At 40.7% G+C, this 16,076-nt stretch overlaps 1 protein-coding gene across 1 annotated transcript in view; it reads right to left on the reverse strand.

Moving 5' to 3' along the window:
* Positions 1 to 16,076, reverse strand: part of TMEM178B (transmembrane protein 178B) — a 423,711-nt gene that overhangs the window by 21,032 nt on the left and 386,603 nt on the right. The window contains exon 3 of the mRNA XM_072650302.1: positions 12,753 to 12,890. Within this exon, the coding sequence (XP_072506403.1) occupies positions 12,753 to 12,890 (138 nt within the window). The remainder of the gene's footprint in view (positions 1 to 12,752; positions 12,891 to 16,076) is intronic.

Consider the following 16,076-nt stretch of genomic DNA (forward strand, 5'->3'; position numbering starts at 1 on the left):
AGAGCTTTCCTCTTTCCTAAAGACACGACTGTTTTCTTCTGGTATTTTGGGACTTGCTTCAAGGGCCTAGAAGCTTACCTTGACAGCTCTCCTTTCTCTAACACATGAAAGTCTCTCTAGGAACAGCCCAGAAAAAAATTTAAGGAGGAAGGCTTTTGAAGTTGCTTCTGAAATTGTCTAAGTTTCCATGGAGATCAAATACTAATCAAATCACCAACTCATTCAGAGACTTTCTGCTTCCAATCTATAGTCAGAAGAAAACCTGCAGAGAAATTCATGATCTGCAGGATAACACATTCTAGTAGCAGAAAGGTTCCTTGAGTCAGGCTACCCTCCTTCCTTACTTGGCCTTTCCCTTTAATCCGTTTTCCACCTGAAGCCCTCAGGAGTCTGAAGGGTTAGTGAGGGAACTGATATAAGTGTAACAGTAGCAATAAGAACCTGTGCTTAGTGACCATGGTGTACTTCTGCGCTAGGAAACAGGAAAGTTTTCTATTTTAGTTATTTTATGGTATGGTTTCTTGTATATGTGTGGCATTTTTTACTTGCTAGATGGTAAGTTCTATGAGAGCAGGGACTCCTATCTGTACCTCCACCAGTACATAGTAGGGACTTAATATATATTATATACATGAATTTATGTGAATATGTGTAAATATGTGTATATATATATACATATATACACACACACACAAATTAATTCAGAAAGACACTCATCTTGCTTCCTCCCTTCTTTCCTCCCTTCCCTGCCTGATGTCCTGTTGACTTTGGAGGAGACTCATGTGTGCACCATATGTATGCAAATATGTTCAAACAGAGTTAGAAAGAAATGAAGAAAAAACACATTCAGTAAGTGCTTACTATGTGCCAAGCATTGTGCTTAGCAGTGGGGACACAAATAAAAAAATGAAGAAAGTCTCTGTCTTCAAGGAGCTTATATTATAATGGGTAAAACAAACAAACAAACACTCTGAGGTAGTGCCAAGGAGGGGCACTTTGCTCTAGAAAGTTACAGGGACATTAAGTGGGATCATATGGGAGAAGATTGACACTCCCCATCCAGAAACAATGGAGAGCATGGAGGGGCAGGGAGGGAAAGTGTCAAGGAGGTTGGAGAGACAGATGATAGACTGACAGACAAATAGAAAGACAGACAGATAGATAGATTTAGATAGATGATGTATCTATCTAAATCTATCTTAAATGTACCTAGTTATTTTGCTGTTGTCTCCCCCATTAAAATGTAAGGTCTTTAAAGGAAAGGACTGGTTTTGCCTTTCTTTCTATGGCCAGTGCTCTCTCTGTCTCTCTTTCTGTCTTTCTCTGTCTCCCCTCTCCTCTCTCCCTCCCCCCCCTTCTTTCTCCCTCTCTCTCTCTCATTATACCATATTGCATGTCCCTTCAGACTATAATAATGGGTCCCCTGTTTGTCATCTTTTCCTTCTAGCTTCATTATGTGGCATATTCTGTTGATCTACCCTAGTTCTGGAAACAGAATAAGCACTTAATAAATGCCTGTTGACTGACACAGTCTTAGAAAGTTGCCCTCCCTAGACATGGATAGATTAAGTGACTTGCCCAGTCATTATTCAGCCCTTATGGAGGTGACGTGGGTCTTAAAGTCAGCTCTTCATTACCTGAGGTCAGTTCTCTATCTGGTACGCCTTGCTGTCTCTCCATTAGAGATGGAATGACCTAATTAGTTCTTGAAAATAAGCTTATAAATCAAAAGGTCGAGTGGCAAAATTTTCTAACCAAATTTTACTCAGGGAACTGTTCATACAATATAACTGAATGTATTTATAAAGAGATGTCAGGCAGAGCTAATCTTGGTTTTTGATGGAATTCTCAATTAATTCTGTTTCTGGGGTGAATGGTATTTTATATTGTCAATACCAAATATCTAGTTGTGTGTTTGTGTGCAGGGAGGATGTCACAAACTATACACACACACATACATACATATACATATATAATGTCACATACATAAATATATCTATACATATAAATATACATACACATATAGATATGTATATGTGCATTTACATTTTTATATACACACATACACACACACACATAGATACAGAGTCTAGATATTCTGCTTACTCCCCCTCTTCTCTTTCCCACAAACTCAAACTTGAACCTAGTACCTAAGAAGAATCAGAAGAATTTCTGTACATATTTCCCACTACTGCTTTAGGGAAGAGAAAGAGTAGGTGATGGATAAGGTGGGCTCTCATCCTATTTTCCAAGAAGTCCTGACAGCATTCCTACTTCCTTTAAACAGACTTCTCTATGCAAAAAATATACCATCTCTTCAATCCTTTCAAGCATTGCTTCTAAGTGGTTGTAAGGTGCTGGGTTTGCCCCTATGTAAACAAAACAGGCTCATTCAAACAAACAGGAATGATGAGCAAAGTGTCTCCATGTAGTACTGTAGAATTTGGAATGAAATGACCCAGGTTCGAATATTGGTCTGCTGTGTTAATTGTGTGTCTTTGGGTAAATTATTTAACCTTTGGTGGTCACAGTTTATTCATCTGTAAAATGAGGGTGCTGGACTAGATGACTGCAAAGGTTCCTTTTGGCCCTAAGGAGGATCACAGGAGATCTCACTACTATTCAAGGACCTCTGGTTTCCATGCTGGTAACTGAAAGAAGGCTAAGTGTAATTCTGAGACATTCTGGCCCCATTAGTTTGTAAATCATCTAGCAATGGGATGATTTAATTAGTCAGTATTTCTCGAGTAACCCTTCAGTCTCAACATGTCTGGGGACAATAGGAAGAAAAGAAAATGTAACAATTTCTGTCCAAGCCTCCCTGACAACCAAGAATCTAAATGTTAACGGACATCTGAACAGGTCTGAAAGTAGGACCTACACAGCAGAATAGCCTATTATTCTGATACCTAAGAAGAGTAATACAACCCTGAGTTTGTAAATTTAGCCACTGGTTAGGATAGCTCTATTTTTGGCTACTGTATCATTGATTTCTCCAATGTCTGATACCTACGTTCGATTTCCCAGCAATGCTTCATAGATCTTCCTTGGCAAAAATCCTACACTCCATCTTTCTACTTTACACCAGAGAAATATCCTTAATATGACTTGGCCTTCAAGGAAATTCTGATTTGACACAAACTGCTGGTACCCTTCAGGCTTTCAGTGTTGGACTGAAGCAATTATCAATCAACCAGTGCTGCTCAAGCCTCCAAATCTGATCATGACCTTCACTCATCTGCCATTCTTCAGGTTTTGAAAGGAAGGTGGTGAAGAGGAAGAAAAGGAGGAGAATGTTGGAAGAAAGAAAAAAATGAGTGGAAGGATAATAACAGGAACATTATGGACTAGCTGGAACCTATTGAAAAGTTGGAAAGGAGAATTCAAGTCACCAAGAACAGAAATGGGCCACATCAGTACCATCAGAGAGTGAAGCTACCTACAGAGAAGTTTAAAGGAGTTTCCAGTACTAGGATTACTATAAAAAGAATCCACTTAGACATTAAAAGACTTTAGAGAGCTCCAAGAATCCCTGCTCCACTAAACTAAAATACCTTCTCAAGATGGTACCTTAGCCACCCTTCAAATTATCCCCAGGGCAACTTTGTCAATGCATGTGCCTGTGGGTATCTGTGGAGGGGAGAAGGAGGAGCAATGAGATTATTTTCATTCAGCACATACATAGACCTGTGTCCATTAGGTGGCACTGATGCACACCCAAGTAGTGAATTACTGGGAGTTCCCAAATCCACATGCACTCTGTGATATCTTTCCTTCTGTGTCATTCTGTTCCCTGGGCTCCTGGATAGTGCTGATGAGTCATCAGAAGGCACTTGGCTCTTGTAACTGTATTGGCACCAGGGCTGTACTATGCCAGTCTGGGCTAGATTTTCCCCTGAGGGCTCAGCCAAAATGGTAATGGTGTCCAACTCCTCACAACACCCTACCCCCAAGCTCCTGGTCTCAGGGAGCTACCTAGTCTAATTAATCCTCTATTTGAGATTCAGATTGAGTGTTAATTAAATAATTTGTTGTTGGTTATTTGATAGGGCTCAGCTACCCACTTGCCAAACCAGGGAAGTGGTAAAACCTGGAACAGAATAAAGGATAACTGGCAACTTCTCTTTCATACCAGAAGAGAGGCAAAGTTGTGAATAGAACTCCTCCTGTTTTCATCGTGGCATCGTTGGTTCAATATTAAGCCAACTGCCACTTACAGTCTTCAGGTCCCTGACCCCAAATTTACCTTTCTATTTCCACTTAGAACCATGGACTATTAGAGCTACAAAGAACCTCTGAGAAAATTTAGTCCATGAGGATATAGATTTTATCCTCTTGTCAACTGATTGGCACCACCATGTCTGGCCTGGCACCATAATTCTGGCTCTCCCTTGATGGAATATTTTGACTCTCTAATTTTCTCCAGTCATATTTTCTTCCTTTATTTTCAATTTTATATTGTGGGGACTATCAATACATATTCAAGATTAGTAATGGGAATATGTAGCAGTGTGTGTGTGGGGGGAGGGTACGTGTGTGTAATTTAGAGTTGTGATTTCATTGTGTGGGAGACTCCCAGTTCCCTCCATTAATACAGATCAGCAGCTCTTCTATAACTTGCCTTCGACAGTTGTTGCCTAAGGCATGGAAAGGCTGAGTGACTTGCCTAGTGTTTCACAAGTATGTGCCAGAAATTGAACCCAGAGCTTACTGATATTAAGGCTGATCCTCTTTCCACCCTGCTGCCTCTCAGTAATATCCTAATATAGTGAATATATGCATATATTATACATTACATAATATTAGATATAATACATGCATATATAATATTATCTCATATAATTATCATTGCATAATTATAATATGATGTAATATATTTATAACATATGCACATATCTTTATATACATACATACATATACATCACAGACTCTCACAGTCAGAAGGGTCTTCTGAAACTCTTCAGAACAAGCCATAACTGAAGAAGGATCCTCTCTACAACATAACCAACCAGTTTCACTTTTCCAAGGCAGCTCAGTATACTTTTGAACAAATCACTGTGGGGCCTTTTCTTACCTCAAACCGAAATCTGTCTTTTTGAGCTTCTACCCATTACTCCTCATTCTTCCAGGGCCAAGGAGAACACCCCTGAATCTTCTTCCACGTCCTTCAGATATTTGAAGATAGCTATTATGTCCTGCCTAGGTCTACTCTTTCTTGGGCTACACAAATCTAGTTCCCTCTCTCTGTGGGGGACATGGCATTGTAAAATTATAATTTGTGTAGCAATGGACTTCTTGTCTTTTAGGGGAATAGATCATGGCCATTCTTTTCCCTTAAATACATCTATTCTTTCAAACATAGAAATGTCACTGTTGCTAGCCCCACAGGAATCCTGTGTGTCAATCTCTGAACTGGCACTCAAAGCCTCTTAACTTAAGTAGAGCAGTTTAACTAATTATCTCTAAGTGTTGCTGTTCACACTGCAAAGACAGGTGTCAGTAGATCAGGACTTTTCAACAAGTTCACTCCCTGATTCTCCATTATATCAGACTCTCATACAAGAAGACAGCAGTTGCTCAGAGCCCTTTGGTTTTCAGGATTGTCTTTTCCCAATTTATCTTTTCTTCACTCTCCCTGCCTCGCCCCTTTCCACCCATAGTTAGAATTCAAGCTGTGTCTATATGAAAGAAGAATGAGTAACTCTGGGTCTTGGCAGGTTTTATCAGCTACACACTGGACACTTGCGTTTGCCAAATAAGTCTGAATGACTATGATTGTTAACCAAGACTGTTGCTTGTATGACCTACAGACCCCCTAGGTCTTGTCATCTCCACCACTACAGTCCCTTTAGGATTTCTAGTTTTCTGCATCTGCGCTATTGCTGAACTTCCTGTGTGTGTGTGTGTGTGTGTGTGTGTGTGTGTGTGTGTGTGTGTGTGTGTGTGTGTGGTGTGTGTGTTGTCTTCTCAATAATAATGTGATTTCCTTGAGAGAAGGGACTTTCTTGCTTTTTCTACTTGTAACCCCAGTGCTTGCTTTTTAAATTCATTCATTCCATGAAGCCCATAGAGCATACAAATACTTTGATTGAACCCCAAATTTGCATTAGAAATATACATAATTGAGTGGATAAAGAGGATCCTTCACTCCCATGAGAACTGGGTTTGCTTTAACAATTTTTGGTTCTTTAAGACCTACTAAATTTTACCCTGAAAATAGGGCCAGCTGAATAAAAATTCTTAAGATTTAGAGCTGGTAAAAACCTTAGAGATCTTTAGTTTTGAGAAAATATACTTCAATATTTCAAGGATTCATAATTTAATATTTTTCTAGGCGAGTGATTGGGTTCATATTACTTATGGCTGTGTGATCTTGAAAAGTCACTTAATCTTCTGGGTTTTAATTTCCTCATCTGTAAAATGAGGGGAGTTCTAATTCCCATCTAGTTTTCATTTTATAGGTCTATAGAGACCCCAGCAGTCTAGATACTGGGTAAGAAGTGACAACATTCAGTTATAGAGCAGATTTTTAGGGAGCTAAGTATCAAACCATTTAGGGCACATTGCTATAAATTCATTCATTTATTGATAAACTTTTATTGAGCACCTATGATGTGCAAGGCATATGTTAGGAGTAGAGGGAGGTACAAAGAGGAGTAGCACAATTTTCCTGCCCTAAATGAGCTTCCAATATTGTCAGGGAGATATGACATGTACAGAAATAACTATACCACAAGGGAGACTGTGATAGATACATGACAATTTCATCTGCAAAATGATGGGGTTGGATTAGTTGGCCTTTAAAGTCCCTTCTACCTCTAAGATCTTCCTATGGTTCATTAGGCCAGTGCTTTCAAAACATTTTTGATCGTAAAATCCTGTAAGTAAAAATCTTTTGTACTTCTAGTCCAATATATATTTACTTATTTGTAAATTATATAGATATATACATATACATATACATACACACACACACACATATATATATACATATATACTGGCCCTACTATACAAATAATTCTATGCATCATGAAATTGATACAAAAAGAGAAATTTTAAAAAGGAATGAAATGGGGTTTACTAAGGAGGAAAATGGTCAGACCCGTGCTTTAGGAAAATTATTTTGATAACTGTGTGGGGGAAGCTGAGACTGAGAGACCAATATAGAGGCTATTACAACAGGCAAAATAACAGATGGTGGGGGCCTAAATGAGCACAATGACTGTGTTAGCTGAGACAAAGGGAAGTATACAAAAAGTGGTATGGGGGTGCAAATGAGAAGATATGACAACTGTTGGCTATGTGGTGTAAGAAAAAGTGAGGAATTGAAGGTGACACTGAGGTTGTGAATCTGGGGGAATGGAAAAAAGGGGTGGTGCTGTGGAGAGAAACAGGCAAGTTCAGAATAACAGTGAGGTTCAGGGGAGGATGGCATAATGAGATCTGAGATGCACATTCCAACCTAACTATGTCTGATCATCCAGTTACTCATTTTATCCTAGCTAGGTGGTGCAATAGATAGAAAACTGGGCCTAGAGTCAGGAACACTCATCTTCCTGAGTTCAAATCTGATCTCAGACATTTACTATCATTGTGACTTTGGGCACATCGCTTATCCCTGTTTGCCTCAGTTTCCTCATCTGTAAAATGGACTGGAGAAGGAAATGGCAAACTGCTCTGGTATCTTTGCCAAGAAAGCCACAAATTGGGGTGTGAGTTGGACAAGACTCAACAACAATGTAGGACAGGTTTGTCCCATCAGTATTCTGTAGCTACTGCTGTGAGTACCTAGGGAGTGGTTAGGTTACAATTGCTCTGAGCAGACAAAAGCCACTTTAGAAGGGAGTCAGGAGTTTACACAACAGAGGAAGAGGGAAGAAAAAGGGAGTGTTGGGTGACAAGGTGTGGCTGAATCACAGATTCATAGATTGAGAGCTGGAAGGGATCTTAGAAGTCAATGAATTCAACCCTTTCATTTTACAATTGAGGAAACTCAGGCTAGAGAGGTTAAGTGACATGTCCAGAGTCACAAAGTGACTAAGTTTCTGAGGGATTTGAACCTAGGTTGTGTTGGAGACAAATCCCACCACTGGCTCTTGCAGGAAGGGTGGGTTATGATCCATCTGCCCACTTTCTAATTAGTTAATTCCATAGGCCCCACTTTGGAGGCAGTGGGAAATCTATGAGAACTTGGGGGTAAAAAATGCTGAGCTTAGAACAACAACAGTGTGATAGGAAAAAGAAAAGTAGTTCTAGTATTAGGATCCCTATTTTATAGACTGGGAAATGGAGCCGAAGGAAGGAAGGAAGCAAATAAGCATTTATTTAGCATCTATTATATGCTAGGCACTATAGTAAGCATTTTACAAACCAGAGAATGATGACATGACTTGCACTTGACTTTGTTTTGAGTGAGGGAGGGCTGTGCAGGTCACCAGCCTCACTTCTCCTCCACAGCCATCTGAATCCAGTGACTTTCATTCATCAGGATGACTGGAGATGACAGGATGAGGCAACTGGGGTTAAGTGAGTTGCCCAAGGTCACACAGCTAGTGGGGTGAGATTTGAACTCAGGTCTTCCTGACTCCTGTACTGGTGCTCTATCCACTGCCTAGCTGCCCCTCTTCCTCACAACAACCTTGGAAAGTAGGTGCAATTATTATTCCTATTTTACAATTGAGGAAACTGAGTCAAACTGAAGTTAAGCAATTTGCCCAGGATCACACAGCTAGTAAGTGTCTGAGACAGGATTTGAACTCAGATCTTGTTGACCCCAGGGCCAGCATTTATCTACTAGTTAGTCAAACAGTCAAACAGAATTGCTAATGTTTGCACAAGTAGTAAGTGAAAGTTGTTAAGGGTTCAATCCAGACTTTCTAACTCCAAGTCTATTGTTATTTCATTCTACCATATTACTAACCAGACTTGAATAAAGACAATAAGACACAAATATGAATATGGCACCAGCAGGTTAGAGTGGAAAGAGGGGTGAGAGTGGACTGGGGTTCAGATCCTCCTTGTGTCTGTCTTACCTGAGTCCCCTGGAGCAAGTTATCTAATCTTTCTGAACTTTCATTTCCTTCTCTATAAAGTGAGAGGATTTGAATAGATGAACAGTAAAATCCCTTTCAGTTCCAAGTGGAAGATCCTATGCCTACCAGAAGAGCACGGAGGGACATTTTGTCCCAGTATTATCTTCATTTCTCCTTTGTTTTAGGGCCAACTGTCCTCAGCTGGTTATTTCACCTTGCATCATCAAGGTCATATGATTGGGTAGGAACCCAGTCAAAGAAAGGCTATCTCAGTGCTTACTGTTGGCATGGTGGGAATCTTAAATAGCAATTTGTATATTAAGCAACACGGGATGGTTACCAGAAAAAAATAAGATATTGTTGTTGTTCCAGTGGTGGCCAACTCTTTGTGACTCCATTTGGGGTTTTCTTGGAAAAGATACTAGAGTGGTTTGCTATTTCTTTCTCCAGATCACTTTACAGATGAAGAAACTGAGGCAAACAGGGTGAAGTGATTTGCCTAGTGTCACACAGCTAGTAAGTAACTGAGGTGAGGTTTGAACTCAGGAAGATGAGTCTTCCTCATTCCAGGCCTGTGCTCTATCCACTGTACCACCTAGCTGTCCAAATAAGAGGACAGAAACCTCCAGTCTGGATAAAAAGGAGTTTTTAGAGATAGAGATAGGTCTGGCCTCTGGTGGGGTTATATACTCTCTAACATTATCCTTGGGTGCTATCCAAAACAGTTTTGTTTCCTTGGTATTAGCTTAAATTCTATTTAAAATCTGGTCTTGGAAATAAGACATTGGAATAACAATGTAAATTCAATTCTGCAAGATCCATTTTGCAGAATGTAATCCCAGGTGTAATCCACTGCTCCCAAGAAACACTTTTGCCATGTACCTTAGGGGGCTAAGGAATTCTTTTCCTGAGGCCCTCAAGCCTGGGCAGGGCAGCATGGATGGGATGAAGAATCTGTGTAGTATACGTTTAATATCATAGGGAACCAACTCTTGATCCTGCTGACACAGGGTCTAACATTGTCCAGGACTCACTGGCTCTTGTTTTCCAAAAACCATTTCCAATACTGTCTTCCTCTCTCTTCCTTATTTCAAGCTCCATTCACCCCCTAACTGGATAATGCCTCTGTCTTTGTGTTTTGTAGAGGATTCCATGGTGATGGGTATAACACATTCATTCATATCAATTTCTGAGTTTCATCCAGCTCAGAAGGCCAAAAAGCAGAGTGTGGTATGGCAGGAAGAGAGGAGGAATTGTACAAGTAGATGGTGATAGAACTTTATTTGTAGCTCTCATGTACTTATCAACATCTATTAGGTATTATAAATAATAATAAATGCTTACCCTTCTCTCCTCTGCCTTATGTAATCCTCAGTTCATTCAAGGCTTAGCTGAAGGGATATCTCCTTCCAGAGGTCCTTCTTGATTACCCCTTGTTAGTTTTTGTCTTTATGTATTATTTATACAAATTCTAAATATGCTTATTTCAGTACAGGTGGTCTCCTCTTAGTTGAACATAAAATCTTTGGAAGGCATTTTTATATTTTTATACCTAGTACCTGATCCAGTGCTGTGCAAACAGAAAGCACTTAAGTGTTGACTGATGGTTAGTTCAGTGAAGTTAGATGGTGGAGGTAGAACTATAAATGTAAAGCATCTAGAATTCTTATAGAACTATGTGAAACTATGCTTTCGGTGCTGGTGACTTTAAGCTTTAAAACCTAATTGTTTCTCTGGCCAACGTAAGTAAGCAACAAGCATTTGTTAAGCTCCTACTGTGTACTTAAGCACTGATACACTAAGCACTAGATCTCTTCATTTAAGTGGATAGTTAACAAATATTTACCTAGCACGTTCAGATTTATTATCTCATTTTATCTGGATGAAATCACTTTGGAGATAAAGAAGAAATTATCACTCCTGTATCCCATCATATATGGATAGAACAGCAACTTGGAAATGGACATTTAAATGTTTATAGGTTTGAGTATATAGCAGAAAGACCCCTGGATTTGGATTCCACTTAGTCTAAACCTCAGCTATGCCTCTTGTGACTTTGGGCAAATCATTTCCCTTTTCTTGGCCTCAGTTTCCTTCTCTGTAAAATGAAGGGGTTGCACTTGATGACCTGTCAGGTCCCTGATGGATGCAAATCTATGATCTTACGGCCTAAAGTTCAAATTCCTCCTCTTCCAGTTACTCACTGTGAAATCTTGGAAAGTCACTAACTTCTCTGAACCCCAGTTTCCTTACTTGGGAAATATAGATAATAATATAGACACTATTTACTTCACAAGGCTGTTGTATCAAAGACAAGTGCTAGATTTGGGCTCGGAGGATCTGTGTTCAAAACCGTGCTCTGCCAACTGGACAAAACCACAGATGTTCTCTGAGTCCCTGCTTGGTTTTGCTTTTTAAATCTATAAAATGAGAAGATTGGACCAGATGACTTCTGTCATCTGGCTCTAAACGTATGCTTGAAATGAGATCATATACATGAAAGGACTTTGAAACTACAAAGCATGCTAGTGAGGTGAGTTGTTATTATCACTTGAGCTATTGAGCACAGGAGCATCAAGGTGGTTTGGGGAGAGCTCAGAATTCATTTGGGGAATTTCATTATCCCATAAGAAGCATTATTAAAAGATGAAAATGTGGTTCATTATCAGACTGTCCCTGGTGCCATAGGCCCTTCGGAGGATCCTTCAGAGGGTGGTCTCCTCATTCTACAGCATTTGGACCTAGAGCAAGATTTGAGAGCTATATACCCTGGTTTGATAATGGAACTGTAATGACACTGTTAGATGAACTGAGAAGATATAGCCATGGTGGATGAAAAGGTAGGGTTATTTGAGCAGGAGAAGATACTCTGAACCTTTCCCCTTGAACACTTCCATCCTGTGACATGTGTCAGGACTTGGGCCCCATGTAAAGTCCCCCTATCTTCAGCCTCTGGGTAGAAGTCTCATCTGGCCTCTTTGGGAACTGAAGGAACAGTAGGAACCCTGCAGGGCTGCCACAGAAGTCCCTGTACAGCAGTTCTTAGATGAAACATAGTTCTACAGAAACTCAGCCATGCATAGTCAGGAAAAGATTCTGTCCTGGTCCCAAGTGGACCTGTTTGGCTGTGTTTCTTGCACCAGCTTCCACACATCTGTTAAGAATATCAACTAGGGCTGAGCTATGTTCCTAATCCAGTCCTATATCTACTCGTCCTACTATAACAGAGCAAATATGAAGGGAAAATGGGGTCAAAATCTTTGATTAGAACCTTGGTTAGAGGGGGCCTACCCTAACTGAAAGTTTAAATTATAGCTGGAAAAAGGTTTGATTCAGGTCATAGTATCCAGTATGACATCCAGTTATATTTCCAGGAGTCAAGCTAATGGAGGTCTAAGGAGTTCTCCCAAATGGAGGTATTCTATCAGTTACTAGATAGTATGAACAGAGCACTGAATTTAGAGTCAGGAAGGCATAACTTCAAATCCTCTCTCAGACACTTGGTAGTTGTACGATAGGGGACAAGTCATTTCACCTCTCAGGTTCAATTTCCTCGTCTGTATAATGGGCTGACAATAGCTTCTATTCCCTACGATAGATTAAATGAGATGACATATTTAAAGTGCTTTGTAAGCTTTGAAAGGTTTTATATAGATGTTAGCTATGATTATTATCAACAGAAAAAACATGGACCTCCTTTCTCCAAACAATAAGCCTTACCTCCCATGAGGAAGAGAAGCCCTGCCACATACTGCATAAGGCCTCGGTCCCAGCAGCAGCCCAGCACCCCGATGATCCAGCCAAAGAGGATGATTGCCACTGCCATGCCCATGAAGCCAGCTGTCATTCTGCGCAGATCTGGAGTAGACAAATATGCAAGCAAGAGTTAGAACCAGAACCTTTGCTTTTGGGGATTCATGTTGTTTGGATGTCCCATGGCAGGTATAGGCACTAGATGGGCGATGCTCTCTCTCTCTCCATCTAGAACATACTCATTTTGTCCATTTCAGACAGATACATATTGTCCTTCGTTGATAAAGAATATCATGGTAGCAATTATGAAGATGTGACTGGAGATCTTAGCTGAGCTCTGAGGGAAGTCTCATAGAAGTGAGAACCAGTTTTGGGAAAACTCCTTTTTATATTGAATTTTAGTTTGGGTCTTTCCATTTGCTAGGTAGGTGAACCTGGGCAAATCACTTAACCTTTCTGGGCTTCTGTTTCCTCATCTGTCAGATGAGAACATTGGATTAGAGGACTTCTAAGCTCTAAATTCTATGAACCTAGTACATTTCCTGGGAGTTTCTCAGCAATGTGGCCAGCCCCTTGGTGTATATGTATATGCATATGTATTTGTGGGTAAGCCTACTTCCTTTTCTCACTCCACAGTCCTTCCTAACTGCCCTTCGCTTTCATGCACACAACAGCCCATCTGTCACTGTGACCACCCAAATGACCCATGAAGTCCCCTTCTCTTCATCAAACTGTAGAGATAGCTCCACGCCACACCTCACTGACCAGAAATGTGGCAGGTTTGGCATGATTGCTCAGCCAACTCTCTTGTACACAGCTGGGATATGGAACCTTAGGCAACCTTCTTGTTTGGGCGCAGATGAGGAGGGACATTGGCTGTGGCATCATGACCACGTGGAAAAAGGCAGAATGGATACCACTTCTCAGTTACACTCAGCATTGCACTCTGGTTCCTTCTAGGTCACCTTATCTGTACTTCTATGCTTTGGGGCATGTCTGAACTACTAGCAGTGTTCTTTCACTCACCTGCTCCTTCCACCACTAACCAAATTCCCAACCCTTTACCCCTTCTCTAAACTTCCTTCACTTTACTCTTATCAATTCCTGGTCACCTCAACCAAGAATTTATTCTTCTTCATTCAGGATACACGCACCTGCATACATAGTCTATAGCCAATACAAGCAAATCCATTTAGGGCAGCCTGCAACTCACTGGCTTCCAGCTATTGCCCTCTTCCATGGGGATACAAAAGGAGTTATGTGAACACTATGCAATTTTGCAAATATTGCCATGTTAACCTATGGAGGTCCCTGACCATAAGACGCATACTGGGCACATACTGATTATTCCAGTGGAAAGAATGCTGGGTTTGGAGTTACAGGACCTGAGTTGGCATACCAGATCTGCCAATAATATCTATATGAAGTTGGGCAAATCATTTCAAATTTCTGAACCTCCATTTCCTCATCTGTGAAATTAAGAGCTTCAACTAAATGACCCCAAAACTGAGATCTTATAATACTGGAGTCAGAGATAGGGGAGGGTACACTTGGCTTAAGTGGCATCAGTACTTAGCTTATGGCAGAAGATCTCTCTCCCTACTCATCTCCATCTGTCCTCTACACTGCTCCTGTGGGAATTGTGCCCTGCTTCATTGAATGCTGAATGCCAATTCAAGGAATCCCTGAGAGGGGCAAGGCAGGAAGATAAAAGGGAAGGGGCTGATGGAGCAGTGGCTAATGGCTCTCATTCTGTCAAGGGAGTAGGCTAATGGGTAGCCCTGGTAGGAGAGAAGAGAGAAAAGGGGGAAAAAATTGGGGTTTAGCTCCAGAAATACTCAGCCTGTAGACTCCCACATAAGAGAAAGAGGGAGGCTCATCTGCCTGGTTTATACATGCAGGCTTTGCAGAGGAGTCAGGGTTACTTCCTGTTGAACACAGTTCTCTCTTCCCTCCCACAAACTAATCCCCAAAATGCTTGGTTTGGCTGTGTAAAAGTAATGCTAATTACAGTCATTTACATGAACTGCTTGCTATTTATTCCTAATTACCATGCGGCACAATAACAATTATTTATATCATTTGTGACAGGTTCTTTCCCCTCTCCAGGCTGATCCCTCTGTTGGTAGAGGTGGGTGGATCTTCAGCCTTTCTGAAGGCTAGTCTGAGATCTCTTTTCATCACCCTGGTGGTATCTTGACCAACTTCTGAGTCCTCCAGCCTCATCTGGATAAGCACACAGCAATGGCCCCACTGGGGCAAAGATAGCTCTTAGCAAATGTAGAGTAGTCATGCTGCTTTGGCAGGTTCAGGACCATTGACAGTTCCTGGTCTCTGTTATGAACTCACATTAAATTTGTTTTAAGTTTTGACTATAATCCAAACCTCTCTACACATTTGCTCAGTCTTCCTAGCTTGTTCCTTGTGTTGTATGGTTATCCATTTACTGCTTAACTCTATTAGAAGGAAGCTGCCAAGTCATTTTTCACCCAACTTCCTATGAACCTGTAATTTTTCTCTAGTTTCAAAATATCATAGCTTGAATTATCACCTCTATGAAGATAACTCTCAAACCTATAGAGCCAACTCCAATCTCTCACCCTAAGCTCCAGTTCTACATTTAGATAAGATAGTTCTAGGACATGAAACTCTACACATCCAAAACGAATTCATAATCTTCTCCCACCCTACCTCCTCCTATAAACTTCTTTCTTTCGCAGATGTCATCACGATTCTTCCCCAACTGCTTAGTCCCCATCTTTTCCCACTACCACAGAAGGTCAGAGATTTAGAACTAGAATACATCATTGAGTCCAATTTCCTTATTTTACAGTTACAAATGCAGAAATGAAGGAAAGAGAGAGAAAAAGAGAGAGACAGAGATAGAAAAACAGGGCGAGATCCAGAGAAAGACAGAGATAGAGACAAGATAGATGGTCCAAGGTTATCTGTCTAGGTTTTTGGATGTTCAGGGCCAAGGGGTGGGGGAAAGGGAGTTAGGTTACCTGTCCAGAGTCATACAATTATTGTCTGAGGGAAGATGGGAATCCAGGTCTTTCTGACTCTAAACCTAGTTTCTTTTCAACTACTCCATGTTTGAATCTAAAAGTCCAGCAATTTGTCATTTTGATTTATCAGGTCTATAGATACAAACAGACACCTAAGCCCAAATGTGGAATGGTTCCAGGCTTTGGGAAACTCCTGGTTAATAATTCCCCTTCATTCTTCACTGAAGTAGAGAGCAAGGAGGTAATGTTATTGGGATTGGAGTGATGTGACATTAAAGGGCCT

The sequence above is a fragment of the Notamacropus eugenii genome, chromosome 3, assembly GCF_028372415.1.
Source record: "Notamacropus eugenii isolate mMacEug1 chromosome 3, mMacEug1.pri_v2, whole genome shotgun sequence".
In the NCBI taxonomy this organism is placed as follows: domain Eukaryota; kingdom Metazoa; phylum Chordata; class Mammalia; order Diprotodontia; family Macropodidae; genus Notamacropus; species Notamacropus eugenii.